The following is a 16,802-nucleotide window of genomic DNA, read 5'->3' as shown; positions in this document are numbered from 1 at the left end:
CTCGTTTTCGTGTGTTTTTGATACCCCACCGCGAATTCCTTCTTTTTCCTTTTTTTTCTCTCGCTGGAGCTTCGTCTTCGAGCTCTCTCTTTCTCTCCGGAAACCCTCGATTCCGATCGGAGGAGAAGAAGGGAAAGCTCGAGGCCCCCTTCTGCTTCTTCAGCGGCTGGGTTTTTGGTGGATTTCGCCCAATTTTTTGGTAAATTTTGATCCTGTTTTTGCTTTTATGAGTTGTTGTTTTGTTTTGCTAGGGTTTATGTGTTTTGCTGATTCGATTTTGATGGTTGTTGTGATGTGTGACTGTTCATACTTGCTTGTTAGATGATTGAATTTTAGGAAGAATTCTGTTTTTGGATTGATTGGATTGGATTGTTTGCTCCCATGGGTTGGATTGCCAGTAGAGAAACGATGTGCAGTTCATTTGAGGTTTTTCTGTATAAGAATATTGATTTTCGTACATTATTCTCTTTGTTGTGAAAGAATTTGGCTGTATATATGTTTGGAGATGAAGTCTTTACTTTGAATGTTAATTGAAGTTGGTTATTTTCTTGTGTGTAAAAAGTACAATAATTTTAAGTGAATTTAGCCATCTTCTGTTTATTGATGGGTGTTTGGTGATTTGATCTTAGATATGGAAGAGTGATGTATAGCAAACTCAGAAAAGTTAAACAAGAAAAGGAAAAAAAGAAATGTGTGTTTTCTAACATTATTCTCTTTTTTTATAATATAATATATGTGTGTATTTGTGTGTGTGTATGTATGTATGTATGTATATACTGTGATGAAGTCTTTAGTACACTAGTTTCAAAGTGTTCATTTTCCTGAGGGTGGAAGCAAAGTAAGTTTAAGCTGAATTTAGCTATAGTGTGTTAAAGATTGGTATTTGGTGATTTGGTCTTGGATATGGGAGAGTGGTGGAGCAAGACATGAAAAATTGAAAAGAATAAATGGGTGCTGCTTCAGCCGATTTGCGAGATGACAGTTGACATTTGCACACACATTTTATGTGTTGCACATATGGGTGCATGTAACTTAGGTTTTGCACTTTTTTTGTGATTTAGATGACGATTAAAAGAAGTAAAACAATTATTGAAAGGAGAGAAAGAAGTAGAAAATTTGGGTTGTACTTCTAGACTCAACTTGCTTTATTAATCTGAATTAGTCTGCTTCACCGAAGATATCCTTAGCTTGCCCAATTAAATCATCTGCTGATCTGCATAATAAAGGTGTTCAAACTTGTCAAATCACAGAAGGACTTAATTAGGCAACTGCTTTGGAACCAAATTTATTGTTTTTTCCCCGAATCTCCTGATCAAGCAGGACACAGATTGTGTTTGGCTTACATGGTAAATGCAATTGATGAAATATGTGTTCTATTTTTGCACTTCTTTGCCCAAATAGGACTCCAAATTGTGAAGTGTTGTATGTCAACATGATTTGTAAAGTATTATTGACCATTGATTTCATGTTAACCATTGTAGAACCATGGGAATATTATTTCTGGCGAGGACCTAATACAATTAACTATTTTTAATGCACTTAATAGATTCTAATATAACATGTATATTGCAAATCTTCCGTCATAATTTTGTTAGAAATCTGCACAGTTGTCACCGAAACTTCATATTCGATCAGCAGCCATCTGGTCCTTTGTGATGTCATCCTCAAGCTGAACTTGGGTCTATTCCTGGATATCAGTTTGCTGATTGTCTGGCGCATGCTTTGTACTATAGTATAGGGGACCTTCCTTTCATTAGTGAGAAATTTAGAGCACTTCACTTTTATGGCTTGATAAGTAGACACATGTATCTGTTATAAAAACATTATGATGAATTGATTCCCTAATGTGAAACATCTGACGTCTGGGTCCCTGTTCTTCTTCTCTAACATTCTGTTTGCTCTCTTTACAATTTCAACAAGTTCAGATAACCTGTTTAGGGTTTCCACTCTACCTCTTGTTGTTCTTTGCATGTAGATTTGCAGGATTTCCTCTTAACTAACTTTCCCTGGGAGGTAGAAAATCTGGTCTGTTATGTTTTTTGTGCAGATGTTCCTTGGTTTTGTGTGGTATGGAAAGACTAATATGCATGTGCTTAAGCTCTATTAGCCTTCAGATCTCTAACCTCATATTATGGGGACCAATTTGCCAACATCCTGTAGTTCAGGTGGGACAACAAATTTGAAAATCCAAGATACAAGAAATGGGTTGCTGCGTGTCATCCAGAAGGGCTGAGATGGATAGGACGCCAATTTACTTATATGTGCGTGAATTCTCCCTCTTTTCTTTCAAATAATAAGTCCATATTGACATATATTGCTATTGCTGATTTTAACTATGTCTGAACTTAATTTTTGAACAATGATATGTTGGTGTCTTTACATTCCCCTTATATTTAAGAGTCCCGTGTTATGCAACAAGGAGGGGTATTGTAAGTTTAACTGTTGTGGAAGTGACCCGATTAGGTATTTGATTCATGTGGTGGATGTGAATGGCCGACTTGACTGTGAAGGATGCTTACTCATATGCCAAGTCAAAATTTGGCATTTTGTACACTCTTCTCAAGGCATTCTTGTCACACTAACACATGAGTTGGAATTGCATCATTGCACTTAATTGCAACCAAAAAATAGAACATAAGTTCTCTGGTATGGGGATAGGGCATGCCAGCCAGACCCTTTTTATGTGGGAAGACATTAGTTCCAGGTACATGTGAATCACATATGCATTGCTTCCTAAATGAACTCTAACTGTGGTTTTATTTCATTTATAAAGCTTTAATGTCATGTTAGATCTCTATGATTATGACTTATGAGTTAATGGCTGTTAGGGCTTCTTATTTTTCATTAGTGCCCGACTCTTGTTTCATTGTGAAACCTTTGCCCTTGTCATTTACACAATTTTCATTTCTTTTCCCTTTTGTATTTGTTTTTATTTTGGTTCACAGAGGCAGGGCATACTGGGCACTTTCACTGTAAATAATGAATGATCACTTAATGTTACATATTAACAAATTTGCAAGGCACTATAGTTTTTCTCATGCCAAAAGAATTGCACCTGATGTATGCCTGCGTATTGTAATCATCTAACAAGACATTTGTTTTTATACAACAAATTGATTATTTCTATTTGCGAGGAGATTTGCCTTCCGCTCTTGGGAGAATTAGAAAGATGCTGCTTATGGGAGAACAATGTGTTGAAATATTGGGTGTTTAGGTGAAGGAAATTCACCAGGAGATGCAAATAATAATTCTTGTGTCACATGCCATGCGTGTTTTAACATGGGCTGATGATATTGTCAACTCTTCTCCTATGGTCAAGCAAGACCTTAGGAGGATGTTTTCTCGCCATTTACTTTAAGCTATTGTGCTTCTATATTTTTTCATGTATCTTTTGTGTCTTTTCTTGATCTTGCTGAAACATTTAGAGTTGGCTCTTATTTCAATTGATGCATAAAAGAAGACTAACAACCCTCTCCTTGTACCTATTTCCAGATCTGGTATTAGATTCAGATTACTTTAAATTTGATTCTGATGCAGCCTACTCTTTATCTTGCTAAGTGAGGATTATTTCCAAATTTTAAATGTTGAATAATGCTATGAAACTATAATTCTGTGGGAAATAACAATAGTGAAACAAGAAAAGGAGCTTCTACCGAAACTTACAGCAAATGGTCGTAATTGTGAGCTATGTAAAGCCAAATGGGGCGAAGAAAATGTTGAATGGGAAGATTGTGTATATCCTTTAATGTCTTTGCTTAGGCCTTGTTTGTTGAATGTGTATATCCTATAATTCTGATATTTCTTTCCTTGCAGTGTCCTCCTACGTCAGAACCTGTATCTTCTGCCAATGTCACATCTTCTGTCTCTACTGGACTTCTTGTTAATACAAATTTGGATACATCAATTCCTGACACTTACCGAGCACCTCCTTCTCCACTGCCTTATGATGTGGATTTGGCATGCCCGCGAACTTTGCTCGCAAGTTTTGAGAATTGTGGCAACAAGCCTGATCATATGCAACCGGCAGATTTACTGCCTCCAAGAGAGCCTGTCTGTGGTGATGTATCTGAAGGTTCAGATATATCCAAGAGTTTGAAAGGGTCTGACTGCAAGAGTGGAACTGATGATGGCTGTGCTACTGTCAAGGTGATCGAGGATGAACCATCAAAATTTTGTGACCCTGTTTCTTTGGAAGTGAATGAGGAGGAGGATGATTGTCCCATTTGTCTTGAAGGTAAGAAACCAACCTTATTCATTGTATGCAGGAGGAACTAACATCTTTTCTTTCTTGGTTCTGGCAAATGATGACTGTTCCTGCTTGATTATGTCCTTCTTACTGACATAGAAAATTTTCATTAAAATTACCAGATACTGCTTTAAACTATCAGGAGACTATCAATTTTCATGTTTAGACTCAAAGGAATATAGACTGGCTTTGATTTTCTTTGTGAGCATTTGGCACCTCTACTAGAGTCATCTTGAATTATTTTTCTTACAAAAGTAACTTCTTTGTCAAATTTTCTACGGTTGTTTCTCCCGGTCTGCATTCCTCAGATCTGTATTTAAGAGTGATTGCCTGCATGTTAGAGACAAGTCAAACAGGAAATTTGATCAACTTTTTTTGTCCTACAGAATACAATTTTGAGAATCCTCAGACAATCACAAAATGTGAACACCATTTTCATCTGGCATGCATTCTTGAATGGATGGAGAGAAGTGATACTTGCCCTGTATGCGACAAGGTTTGTGCTTTTCCTGAATTTCGCTCTTGTTTATATCATTAATCCTTTGTTACTACTTTACACTAGAAGTGTTCCACATCACCAGTTCATCGAAATATTGATTGACAAACTACCACCAATTCTAACAATAGCATTTCACAAGCTATCCTCAATGGTTCTCATATAATAACAGCAAGAACAAGATTTTTTACAGTAAAATATCCCTCTATTGCTCTTTTAAATATTCAAAGTGTTAGGACAGCATCACTCAATTTGGTCACTGAATTAAGAAAAGTGTTCAAAGATAGTTCTTGAAACTAATAATATTAAAGTAGGTTAATTTAGTCCCTTTTATTTCTTTCTTTTAGTTTGGAGATCAAATTGACCCACTTCTGAGTTCAAGAATATCAACTCAACTTCTTTACAATGATTGTAATGAAGTATTAAGGTTATGAAATTTGTGTGAGCATAGGAAAGAAAGTATAAACCATGTTTGCATGCATTTTATCTGTGTTTTCTTCGGCTTTTGCTAGAACTTGTCAGTAAGCTGTTGAATACATCCTTGCAGATAACAATGCTCGACCAAGCTTTTTTTGAGTAGAACCAAAAAGTGACAGAAATTTACATCCTGATGAAATCTTGCGATGATTTAGTAACCAAGCATGTTTCTAGTAGTTCTATGCTGCCGCGGCATTTGATCGATACTGTCGAAAAAAACTGGTAGTGCTCTTTTTTTCTTCTTGATATTTCTTTCATAGTCAGAGAATAGAAAAGAAAGGTCAGAGATTGCTTAGAAAAATTTAAACAGAAAAGAAAAGAGAAGTATTGTAGGCTTGTAGCCTTCTTTGTATAGCTATTGATCTCTACTCAATGTGAACTGTTATCTTGTCTTTTTAGGCATATTGAATGATGTTCTCTGAACATATAAATATTTCATTATCATTATTATTATTATTATTATTATTATTATTATTATTAAATCATCAAAGTTTCTAACATTTGAATACACCTGAATATTAAAATTCTATATGATCACAGCATTCTTGCTGGGTATATGCTAGGAAACTTCAGTGCTTGTTATTCAAAGCCATGAGGTATTTGATTGAATTATAAAATCAAATATATTGACTTGGATGTAATATAAAACTTTTTAAAAAATTAATTATAATTTTTATCTAGGAAAAAAATATTGAAAATAAATATTATAAGTTTTATATCTTATAAGTACAAAATTATGCAAATACCTCCAATACTTGTTAATCATATTATTTTTTCCTCAATTAATATATAAATTCTAGTAAATTTTTATTAGATTATTTGAGATAAATGCACAAACTTTCCCTCCCAATTCAGTGTGCTTGCGTTCTATATTTCTATGTGTTTACATCCACTTTAAATTTAATCTTTTTTTTTTTTGCTATATTTTTATTTAATTATAGATTCATGCTCAGAGTTAATATATATATAGGCAATATTTATTTTATTTTATTTATTTAAAATAAACACAATCAACAAAACATGAACTGCAGTACACCTCAAATAAAATTGATAATGGATAATTTACAAGAAATAACTAAAAAAAAACCAAATTGGTCAACTAAATAAAAAAGAATACATTTTTTTTTAAATTCCATCATCATTTCCAGGTCAAAAACTGAGAGGTTTTTCCAAAAATAAATAAATAAATAAATAAAACACTTATCTCAATGCACAAGACATTGTTCATTTGACTTGACTACAAGTCGCTAAAACATTCCAAAGTGAAGGTCTAACCAACCAAATCACACCACGTGTAACATGCTGACGTGTCACAGAATCACAAAAAAAAAACATTAAAATTCTCTCAAAAACACACCCAGGTAAAAATTTTGAGAGCCGACCAAACTATACCCATATTTCATTAAATACCAAACTTTCAATTTGTATTTTTTTTATTATTTTACTTCAATTTGATTTTAATAAAAAGTTACATAATAAATTTTGATGAAATTATTAAATATACACCTGGATAAACCATGGGAAGACATTTAAACATATCATATGTTGATATGGACTAACCACGTTACTTCGAAGTACCATTAAATTTTATACTGACATAAGGGTGACGTGACTAGTCTATATTAACATATGACTTATTCGAATGACTTCCAATGATTTATCCGATGTTCATATCAAACATTTCTCACCAAAATCAATCAAGTATCTTTTGTTGAAATCAAATTAAAATAGGGTGATATAAATTGAAAGTTTAGTATTCAAATTGAAATACGAGTAAAGTTTGGGTAACTTCCCAGATTTTTACCCAAACACGCCACGTGTTAATGCACACTTTATCTTCGAAAATCCTGTTCAGTGCTCCACAGCGAATCCTTAACCAAAGTCAAACGATTGACTTATCGCCAGAAGACCGCGAAAACGCACCATAAAGCGCACGTTAGCGAATACCAGTGAAACGTAGTTACGAATCGGCGCACTTTAAAAGGCGCCATTTTTTTGGGTGATATTTGTTGGGAAGCCGGCAACGAGAGGACTTGCGACTTCGCCGGCGATGAGGAGCTCCAGAAGCCGGGGAAGCTCATCAGGCGGGGTGAGGACGCCGGAGCCCTGGGAGTTCTCGCAGAGCTCGAGCTCCTCCTCGTCGTCTGGCAGTAAGCGATCGGATTCCAGCCGGAACCCGATCCAGATCGCGGCGCGCGCGATCGGCTCGTGCTTTGTTCCGATGGAGCCCCACTTGCCGACGGGGAACCCCGGCGATGGGTTTAGATACCAATCTTGTAAGTGTGATTTCGATTTCAGATCTTAGTTTTTGGTTGGAAAAAAAATGTGGATTTTGTTCGTTTTGAAGAGCATTTGTAGTCTTACTCTATAATTTTCATGTTAGGGAGTGGATTCTTTAGATTTGATTCCATAAATTGATGTATCTTAGTAAAATTTAGGGTTTTGGATGTGTTCTTGAGCTGGTTGAGCACAATGTTCTTTCTCCGTTGTTGCTTTTCTGTGATTTCATAAATTGGGTGCATTTTTTTTCTCTTTCAAATCCATCTATTCTTTGCTCATTCTTTCTTTGAGATTATTATGTGAATTGGTGGATCTTTTGGCTGAATTTAGGGTTTTAGATGTGTTCTTTTAGCTAGTTGAGTATCAGTCTATTCTTTGTTCATTCTTCTCTTGCTGATATGTTATAAATTGGTGCATGTTTTTTGGTTGAATTTTAAGGTTGTAGATGTGCTTTTCAGCAATTTGTGTATCCATCCATCCTTTAATCATGCTTGTCTTTATATGATTCCATAAATCACTGCATTTTTTTGGTCGAATTTAAGGTTTGGATGTGTTTTTCATCTGATTTAGTATAATTTAGCGCTTTTTTCCTTGTGAAATCCATCTGTTCTTTGTTTTCATTCTTTCCTTTTTGTGACTCTGTAAATTGGTGCACCTTTTTGTTAAATCAGTGTCTTTTTTTTCTCTTCAAATCGATCTATTCGTTGTTAATACTCACCTCACTGTGACTCCATTAATTGGTGCATCTTCTGGTTAAATTTAGTGTCAAGGGTTTGTTTCCTCTTGGTAGCTTTTAGATAGAGGTTTATTTCATTTTAAGATGTTGCTCAACTCTTTGTGATTTAATAATATATGTTAGCAATTGCAGCACCATCTGTGAGCGTCCATGGAAGCACCCATGGTGTTGACAAGAAGAACTTAGGCCGGCTTGGAATGTTTGGTAGTGGAAGAGGATACAGTGGAAAAGGATACAGTTCCCAAAAGGAACCTGGAACGATGAAATTCACAATGACTGAAATCAACCGCGCAACCAAGAACTTCTCAGCTTCACTCAAGATTGGGCAAGGAGGGTTTGGAACTGTGTATAAAGGGAAGCTTGAAGATGGCACTTTCATTGCTGTCAAGCGGGCGAAAAAGGTCAGATAAAAACTGAACTGTAATGCCAAAATTTGAGTATGTGTTGATTTTTATGGAGAATTGTTATTGATTTTCGCAGACTCTGAATGATAGTCATCTTGGTGTGGAATTTCAAAGCGAGATCAAGACAATGGCGCAAGTTGAGCATTTGAACCTTGTCAAGTTCTTCGGATTTTTGGAACATGGGGATGAGAAAGATTGTAGTTGTTGAGTATGTTCCTAATGGAACTCTTAGAGAACATCTTGATTGTAAGCTATTTTATGTTTGCTTCCTTACAATTTTTACAGTCATATTTTCCGTCATTTCTACTGCTTCTGATATCTAGGCTTAATTCATTGAGATGACATGTAGTTTGATGTTAATTTCAATGATAAACCAGGTTTGAAGGGAAAACCTCTTGACCTTGCTGCAAGGCTGGATATTGCGATTGATGTTGCTCATGCTATCACATATCTCCACATGTACTCAGGTACAATCGAAGAATTCAATGTGCAAGTACTCATTATGTGCATAATATAACCATAATTAAAACAATCACTTAACAGCAATCAATAACCAGCGTGTGGCTAGTTGTGTACTTATTAATGATTTGAGTTTTCCAATTGTACAAGAACAAGATTGTTGTGGTAACTATCAATTTGTGTTAGACATCTATAAACAATCAGTGAAACTGGTTTAATGTTGTGGCAAAAATTTTGATATTGCACATAAACTAATTCCTACCATGATTGAACATGCTCTCTGTCATGCAGATCATCCAATCATCCACAGAGATATTAAATCATCCAACATTCTTCTTACTGACACTCTTAGAGCAAAGGTGGCTGATTTTGGTTTTGCTCGGCTTGGTGCTACTGACGGTGATGCTACCCATGTTTCAACCCAAGTGAAAGGAACTGCAGGCTATTTAGACCCGGAGTACCTCAGAACTTATCAACTTACCGACAAGAGTGATGTATTCTCGTTTGGTGTTTTGTTGGTGGAGTTAGTTTCTGGGAGGCGTCCTATTGAAACAAAAAGAGAAATCGTGGAACGCATTACAGCGAAATGGGTATGTTTTCATTTATAACATCTATATCCTCCTTCTACAAGACTTGTTTTGGTCCAACTTTTATAAAAATATGTTTCCTTGAACTATACCTCTATATTCACTTTGATCCTTGGGCCTAAAAACAAGTTCAGTTTAGTCCTTTAACTAGGATGTTGGAATTGTCCCTACAATGAAAAATGAGCAGGTTTGATTTGAATCAAAACGAAATTTTTTTTGTTCTCAGTGACCAAAAGAATTTTTAGGCATAGTTCAAAGAGCAAAAGTGCACTTTTACCTTGTAACATTGAAACCAATGACCATCTTCAGTGACATATCAGGAATGATCATATTCCTTTGAGTTTCATTCATACATGACCATATATATTTGCATCACATGCATCTATGTATGAAACATTTCACATTTTCTGTTATTCACCACAAAGTATAAACAAATGTGCAAAAAATAGTCTGTAATAGCTAATTTTTTTAATGCTCATTCTCATAAATCTACTCTGACCATAGGCAATGAAGAAATTTACCGAAGGGAATGCTCTTCAGACATTAGACTCGAATCTTCTTCCGACTCCAGCAGCTAATCTTGCATTGGAAAAGATCCTCGAACTCTCTTTTCAGTGTTTAGCTCCAACTCGACAATCCCGACCAAGCATGAGGAGGTGTGCAGAAATCTTATGGAGCATTCGTAAGGATTACCGTGAGCTCTTGTCATCAGATCCACCCTGCCCACGAATGAGGTCCTCGATGAATGAGAAGATCGCACACGATCACATTGAAGTGTTAATAATGCTGCAGCTGCTGATTTCTCCTGCATGTTTTCCCTATTGATTTTGTGTTTTACTTAGTTTGCAAGATATATATATATATATATACACATTGTAAGTAAAGAATTGAGTGTATATTTATATGATAGGGTCATGTGAGTACATTTATATCAAGAAGCTCTTTGCTGTTCATATGACAAACTGATGGAATCTGTATGTTAATTGAAAATTGTATTTCATTGTAAGACAAATTGTTCTAGAAATGAAGGATTGCATTTATTTGATTTCCATTGAATTAATAATACAATTCACTCTACATAGAAATGTTGGCATATAATTGAAGAATCACAATATTTGTTATGATATATACAAGCGACATCGCGCCTTATGATATTTCTGCTTAACAGTCTTCACTGGTTTCCAGCAGACTGCTTGTCAACATTGTAAACAACGATAATTCCTTTTAGTGCCGTGATCAATTCTCATTTGATTATAGCTCAACACGATAAATACCATGGAGAGCATGGAATTCCGTTTATGAGAACTATGCTTTTTTTATTCGAGTCTTGAGGCGGAGTTCTGCCGTGTAAGTTCGTAATGCGGTTGTTCATCTTCATCAGTGCTCTTCAAAACAGTTGAACATAGAAAGAAAAAGGACGACGTGTATATTGTGATGTGCCATAAGCTGTCAAAGAAAGAATCGATGAATGAATATATGTATATTGGTATGCATTGATCTATTTGGATTACAGAAACCGATAAACATGCATACAAAGAACGGTGAAGTTACGAGGATATCATACCTGTGCCAAATCCAGTAACTCTGATTGGTTTCGAGTTTCCAACTTATGGCAGCGGCCGCTAAAGCAACAAATCCCGATAACAAATACAGCCATCGGAATCTCCTTCGCAGAGTATTTATAAGATTATGAAACCAGTTTCTCACACTTAGCCATCTGCATTGTCGTAAAATTTATTTGTAAAAACAGCTATAGAGAAGCCGGTTATATATATATATATATATCGGGGTAAACTTGTCAACCTTTCGGGCATATTCAAGTGAAGTTCTGGCAGAGAATAGCATCGGAATCTATTTGTTGTTGAGTACTCTAATAACCATCCAACGATGAGACCAAGAGTACCGATCGCTACGACAAGAGTGATATTTGCTGATCTGCGAGTTATCAAAATAAACATGTTGAACTTCAAAAGACGAAATTTGTTACAATGAGTTTAATACCTGGTTGCACCAGTCACAGCTAAGAGAGCAGTGAAAATCGACATGCAAGTGTGTATGGATCTTTTCAATGATTCGTCAATTGTGGTCATGTAGATGAATGTGCTTACAACAGCCATGAAAGAAAGCCAAAAGTCCATAAACTGAAAAAAAAAAGTCGATATTTTGTCAATTGTTTGAAGAACTAAAATTTTGCTCATATTTTCATAAACATCAGCCAGTTATTACTTAAATTTAAGTTGAAACTACCATTTAAGGGCCAAAATGCTGTTGTAAATTAGTTACTGTCTGAAATACATTATCCTCAAATCAAACTAAAGATTGATATGCGTCGTATAAACAATATAAGAGATCACATAATATACCTGTAATACACGGAAAGAGAGAACGCACCACGTGCCCACGTCGCAAGCATGATACAATCCACTCGAAATTCCACTTGACGTGAAAAGCACCCATTCTGCAAATGCCTGTGCTTAACAAAACGTAGAATTGGACAAATAAAAATCTAAGTTTGGAAGAATTCATGTCTGTTTTAGTTTGTCACATTTTTACATGATCACTAAGTTCGGATTAAAGACCAGAGAAAAATTAAGAAATCTGAATATAACATGATGATATGATATAAGCAAAAGCAACGTTAGATTATCAAGAGACTCACCTTTTGTCGAAGAGCGGAATATGCAGGAAGTATGGCAGCTGCATTTGAGGCTATGAGAAAGATTGACTGCCAAATATGCCCTAAATTTATCAAAAATTTTAATAAGATGTCAGTACTTTCTGTAACCAATGAATAAACAATTCACCTTCATGTGTACAAATGTGATCACCTTGACGAGTGACGAGCACATCACTGCAATCAAACCCTCCATGATCACGGTCACACCAACAATAACTGCAAAGGAATGAGTACTGTTGTTCAAATAATCTGATTTAAACAAATATACATTAAATTATGAAAATTTTCACCTTATAAACGTAAATCCGCTTCCTTCAACAGAATACCGACAATCCCCGTTAGAAGAACAATGCCTTGGACATCCGACAAGAGCGATGGACATGGCAGTCTCAGATTTCTGACGGGTTTCAGGAGTATTCTTTAATCCAAAGCTCCAAGTTCCTTCCCGGGGATACAAGATATAGAAGTTAATTTGCCCTTTATCTGAATCATCTATCACAGAAATCATTGACCCATTGCGGCTGCTTGTACTGTTTGCATAATAATCCCAATTATCGATAGATGCCATCCCACCGTATCTGGCAAACAGTTCATAATTAACTTGTGTGTTCGAGGTCAACTGGACATGCATATTAGCTCCAGCGGCACCCGGTGGAATTTCCAGAGAGAAGTATGTCCAAGAAACATTGTTAACCGAAGCATTGCTCAAAAGGGACTCCATAGAAAAAGGAGATGATGTGATAGACTCATTTTCATCAACAGGCAAATAATAAGATTCATAAGGAACACCCGAACCTCTTCTTGGAATTCTCTGCATGAAGGCATTTTCAGGGGGTTGATAAATCTTCATTCTTTCAAATGTTTTGAAGAGGAAATTAAAATTTATCGAGAATATATAAACATATATAAACAAAAGCATAGTTAATTTTTTGGTAGATATCTACTAAATTTGACTGCAAATGTTACCTGAAGCTTGTGCAAATCCCATGTACAATTGACTCCAGCCTTTCCGTCAAGGCATTCTTGCAACTGCCACATAAATGAAAAACAAACACTGGAATTTGAGTACGTGCTCGATTGATTAACAGCTTGAACTGCAATATACCAACGCCCAATTTTTGGAGATTTCACAATTAGAGAATCCTTGCTTATATCAGCAGAGTAATCATAAGTAGTATGAAGTGGCATTGCATTGTATCGAGCATAACACATAAGAAGCATTCCGCTCAATTTGAACTCAGTAGCCATAATAGTGAACTGCGACGTCATACCAACTATATCCAAACTATAGTACTTAAATTCACCATATCCAATGCATGAAGATTGAAAAGAATTGTTGCATGTGATTAGACTTTCTGCTGTCACAAACACACTGCTGGCATTTGATGCCTCTTGTTTCCGGACGACCACACCACCTAAACGGCTTTTGCTGCTCACCGGATGGTTCAAACTTCCTATCCGATGGTATAACTGCGACCCTAAGAGATTTCTTACATTCTTGAAAATAGAAGTTTCCGAACAAAACGGCGAATCAATTGTCTGATTGCAGTACGGACCCCATATTGTTGAGGTAGTGCACCCTTCTACATTGATCCTGGCACTGAACTTGTATGCTTGGCCTCGACTAATCTGAAAAATTGAATTTTTTATTTCTCAGTTAAAAGCAGGCTCCATCATAATATATCATGATATAACTCTGATAAAAAGGAAAAACAAGCTACCAAAATGTGCTAACGGAAGGATGACTTACCATCTTTGATTGTGTACGTTCAGGTCCAAGGCCGTTGAAGAAACCAAAGTACAAAACTCCCGGAGATATCTGTACCGTTAAGCTTTCAGGTTGGACATTGTTCACTTTAATTAACCAAATAAGATCATAACCACAGTGAAAGGGAACAATTATTGTGCAGAATGTCAGGATAAGCTTTCATGAGCAGCAATTTAATAAGTGCACATACTAACAAAATTTAAAAAATATTAACACGCAGCAAACAGAAACTAAGTTAATTGTTGACCTGCTCATTGGTTAATGTCAGGGTTAAGTTTTCTTGAAATGGGATGCATAGATCCAAACTGCTGAGATTATAGAAAGCTCCAAAAGATCCATTAAGGGGAAAAGTTAACACTACACCAAAAATGCAAAGAAACTATATCAAGAACACACACACACACACATATTATGAATGGAAGTGAAAGGGGAATGAGAATTTTACAGTTCCATGAGACACATGTTTAGCATATCAAGAAAACATACATAAATCGGTGGGATAAGTGCTTGAGATATCCAGAAGCGGAGGGCTGCCGCTTTTGAGGCATATTACAGGAAGCTTACTCTTAGGAACAAGTCTTGCACTATCCTTATCCTATAAAATATAAAGCTTGACCATTGTTAGCAAAATGGTTAAGAAAAATGCAAACAGTATCAGCAAAGCCTTTTTTAATTTTTATTTTTATTTTTTTAAAAAAAGACATTACAAAGAAGATCAAAGAATTAAAAAGATGAGAAAAAGAATGAAATAAAATGATGTTATACAAATTCCCGCGATTAAACATTTTGTGTGTTTGATATTAAGAAGAGAAGCAGATTACAAACATAAACAAATTGGATGGTTTTGAGTAAATCAGATAATTCATTCCAGGAAAACAAAAACAAGTTATTAAGAGAGAAGTTATTGAGTCATCATATTATTGTGAGATGCACTTACAATGTTTACATTTGAAACAAATGTAACTACCATGGAAGAGAACCAAGGGGGAAGATCAACTGCAAGAAAGCATAAAAATGAGAAATTTAGTGAAATGTAAGCCTAAGCCAGCAATCATCAGTGCTTTGAAAGAATAATTCATGCATTGAATTGATATGATCAAAGTAGTGATTTCATTACTACAAAACATTGTGTAACAAGAAACTTAAACAAAAAAGAAACAAATTTTGATGGATAAAGTAAAAAAAAAAATCAAGGAATCAAAGAATAATAGAATCAAAGAATAAAAAAAAAAGTGAATAATTCCATAAACTCCGACATGTTTTACATGCTATAATTATAACAATTGACAAAGAGTCTCAAAAGAAAAAGAGAGAACAAAAATCAACACTTTTTCCTCCAGAAACTAAAAACAAGGTAAATGAAGCAGATGCCAAAGCATCAATTTCCCTGCAAATTTAATGAAAAAAAAAACTAAAAATTACTCTTTTATCATCGCTGGAAACAACAAAACAGAATCTAAAGACTTTCCAAGTGCATTACAAACCAAAATCAACTAAAACAAGGGGGAAAAAAAATAACACCAATCCTTTTTCCCTGTATCAACAAATAGAACCCAATCAATCAAAACAACACTAAAAACAAACAAAATCAAATGACTTCCCAAGTGCATTATAAACCAAAATCAACCAAAAAAGAAGCCAAAAAACACCAATCCTTACTCCCTCTATAAACAAACAGAACCCAATCAATAAAAACAACACTAAAAACAAACAAAAATCCAACCTTTTAACAAAAAATGAACAGAAAATCAAACCACAAACCTCTCAAAGAAACCCAATCCTTAACCTCTCTATAAACAGCCAGAACCCAATCAATCAAAACAAGCAAAAACCCAAACTTTCCCCCAAAAACAAATTAGTAAACAAAGCACAAACCTCTCAAATAAGCCCAATCATAAGGCCGAAGCCATGTCTCCGGGTGGCTATAGCTGGAAAGCAAGACAGGCACTTGCGCAGCAGAGAATCCAAACCACAACAACCCAAAGAACAGCAGGAATCTCCAATCCAAAGAAGCCATTAAAATAAATAAAAAATGAATAAAAAAAAACAGAAAAAGGTGAGATCTTTGCGCAAATCTCTGACTGCTTTCAAGATCCTAATGCTCTCCTTGGATTGAAATCCGGCATGGCGGCCCTCGAAGAGCAGAGAGGACAAGTGTAGGAATGTTTGCAGGTGCGAACTCGGAGTTCGGAATGTCGACAAAGAATGGTTATTGTATGGGTAGCATCGTACTTAGTACTTCTGAGATAACTTTATTTATAAATATATTTTATTTCAGGGTTTTTTCATAAAATTTTGCTAAAATTGCTTTTTTATAAATACATATATATTATTTTTTATTTTGGTGAAAAACATAATAATAATCTGATATGATATGAAACTGGATGAAAATAAGAAATTATTGATTTCTACTCTGATTTTTCTTATAAAATTAGTTATTAAGTGATCGGAGGATAAAATTGGGTCAATTAATAATAAGATAATATACTGTTGGCTCATAAAAAAAAAGGTTAAGAGCCAGATATGATAATTTATTATATTATGTCCATTAAATGAGCCGAAAAAAAAAAAAATTATTTATATTTAAATTTTTTATTAAATTTTAAAATATTGTTTTGGTCATTGATTTTTTAGTCTATCAACATATTATCTTCTGTATAGAGTGTTTATAT

At 35.0% G+C, this 16,802-nt stretch overlaps 3 protein-coding genes across 6 annotated transcripts; 2 read left to right on the top strand and 1 right to left on the bottom strand.

The window, feature by feature from the left end:
• Positions 1 to 5,666, top strand: LOC120275773 (probable E3 ubiquitin-protein ligase RHB1A). 2 transcript variants are annotated; one of them, XM_039282470.1, is made up of 5 exons: positions 1 to 199; positions 2,166 to 2,261; positions 3,814 to 4,234; positions 4,633 to 4,742; positions 5,290 to 5,666. In XM_039282470.1, exons 2-5 carry the CDS (start codon positions 2,202 to 2,204, stop codon positions 5,320 to 5,322), a joined length of 624 nt encoding a protein of 207 aa, XP_039138404.1. In that variant the 5' UTR covers positions 1 to 199; positions 2,166 to 2,201; the 3' UTR covers positions 5,323 to 5,666. The 2 variants fall into 2 exon arrangements, with proteins under 2 accessions (XP_039138404.1, XP_039138403.1); XM_039282469.1 differs by having other exon boundaries at positions 2,161 to 2,261.
• A 1,517-nt stretch (positions 5,667 to 7,183) lies between these two features.
• On the top strand, positions 7,184 to 10,741 carry LOC120275420 (calmodulin-binding receptor-like cytoplasmic kinase 2). The gene is given in 7 exon segments (XM_039281988.1): positions 7,184 to 7,495; positions 8,359 to 8,636; positions 8,716 to 8,829; positions 8,831 to 8,885; positions 9,017 to 9,106; positions 9,390 to 9,688; positions 10,190 to 10,741. Coding segments are annotated over 7 exon segments (1,383 nt in total). The 5' UTR covers positions 7,184 to 7,269; the 3' UTR covers positions 10,511 to 10,741.
• LOC120275419 lies at positions 10,704 to 16,339 on the bottom strand. Of its 3 annotated transcripts, XM_039281985.1 has the most exons (14): positions 16,006 to 16,339; positions 15,068 to 15,126; positions 14,617 to 14,725; positions 14,378 to 14,487; positions 14,113 to 14,181; positions 13,329 to 13,991; positions 12,653 to 13,173; positions 12,514 to 12,578; positions 12,345 to 12,424; positions 12,049 to 12,153; positions 11,687 to 11,826; positions 11,489 to 11,620; positions 11,250 to 11,402; positions 10,704 to 11,131 (listed from the first exon to the last, which is right to left on the bottom strand). In XM_039281985.1, exons 1-14 carry the CDS (start codon positions 16,145 to 16,147, stop codon positions 11,002 to 11,004), a joined length of 2,478 nt encoding a protein of 825 aa, XP_039137919.1. In that variant the 5' UTR covers positions 16,148 to 16,339; the 3' UTR covers positions 10,704 to 11,001. The 3 variants fall into 3 exon arrangements, with proteins under 3 accessions (XP_039137919.1, XP_039137920.1, XP_039137921.1); XM_039281986.1 differs by lacking the exons at positions 14,378 to 14,487; positions 14,617 to 14,725; XM_039281987.1 differs by lacking the exons at positions 15,068 to 15,126; positions 16,006 to 16,339 and having other exon boundaries at positions 14,576 to 14,719.
• Between the last annotated feature and the right edge of the window lie 463 nt (positions 16,340 to 16,802).

The sequence above is a fragment of the Dioscorea cayenensis genome, chromosome 14 (assembly GCF_009730915.1).
Source record: "Dioscorea cayenensis subsp. rotundata cultivar TDr96_F1 chromosome 14, TDr96_F1_v2_PseudoChromosome.rev07_lg8_w22 25.fasta, whole genome shotgun sequence".
Taxonomy (NCBI): Eukaryota; Viridiplantae; Streptophyta; class Magnoliopsida; order Dioscoreales; family Dioscoreaceae; genus Dioscorea; species Dioscorea cayenensis.
Note: the sequence above shows the minus strand (reverse complement) of the source record. Positions and strands in the feature narration are given on the sequence as shown.

Excerpts from the sequence above, each read along its gene's own strand:
- LOC120275419 (XM_039281985.1), bottom strand. The coding sequence starts at position 16,147 with ATGGCTTCTTTGGATTGGAGATTCCTGCTGTTCTTTGGGTTGTTGTGG. Across the intron at positions 14,182-14,377 it reads TGACATTAACCAATGAGCAG|ATATCTCCGGGAGTTTTGTA; the intron begins GTCAACAATTAA and ends TTAACGGTACAG. Across the intron at positions 11,132-11,249 it reads AGTTACTGGATTTGGCACAG|CTTATGGCACATCACAATAT; the intron begins GTATGATATCCT and ends TTTCTTTGACAG.
- LOC120275773 (XM_039282470.1), top strand. The coding sequence starts at position 2,202 with ATGGGTTGCTGCGTGTCATCCAGAAGGGCTGAGATGGATAGGACGCCA. Across the intron at positions 4,235-4,632 it reads TTGTCCCATTTGTCTTGAAG|AATACAATTTTGAGAATCCT; the intron begins GTAAGAAACCAA and ends TTTGTCCTACAG. Across the intron at positions 4,743-5,289 it reads CTTGCCCTGTATGCGACAAG|ATAACAATGCTCGACCAAGC; the intron begins GTTTGTGCTTTT and ends ACATCCTTGCAG.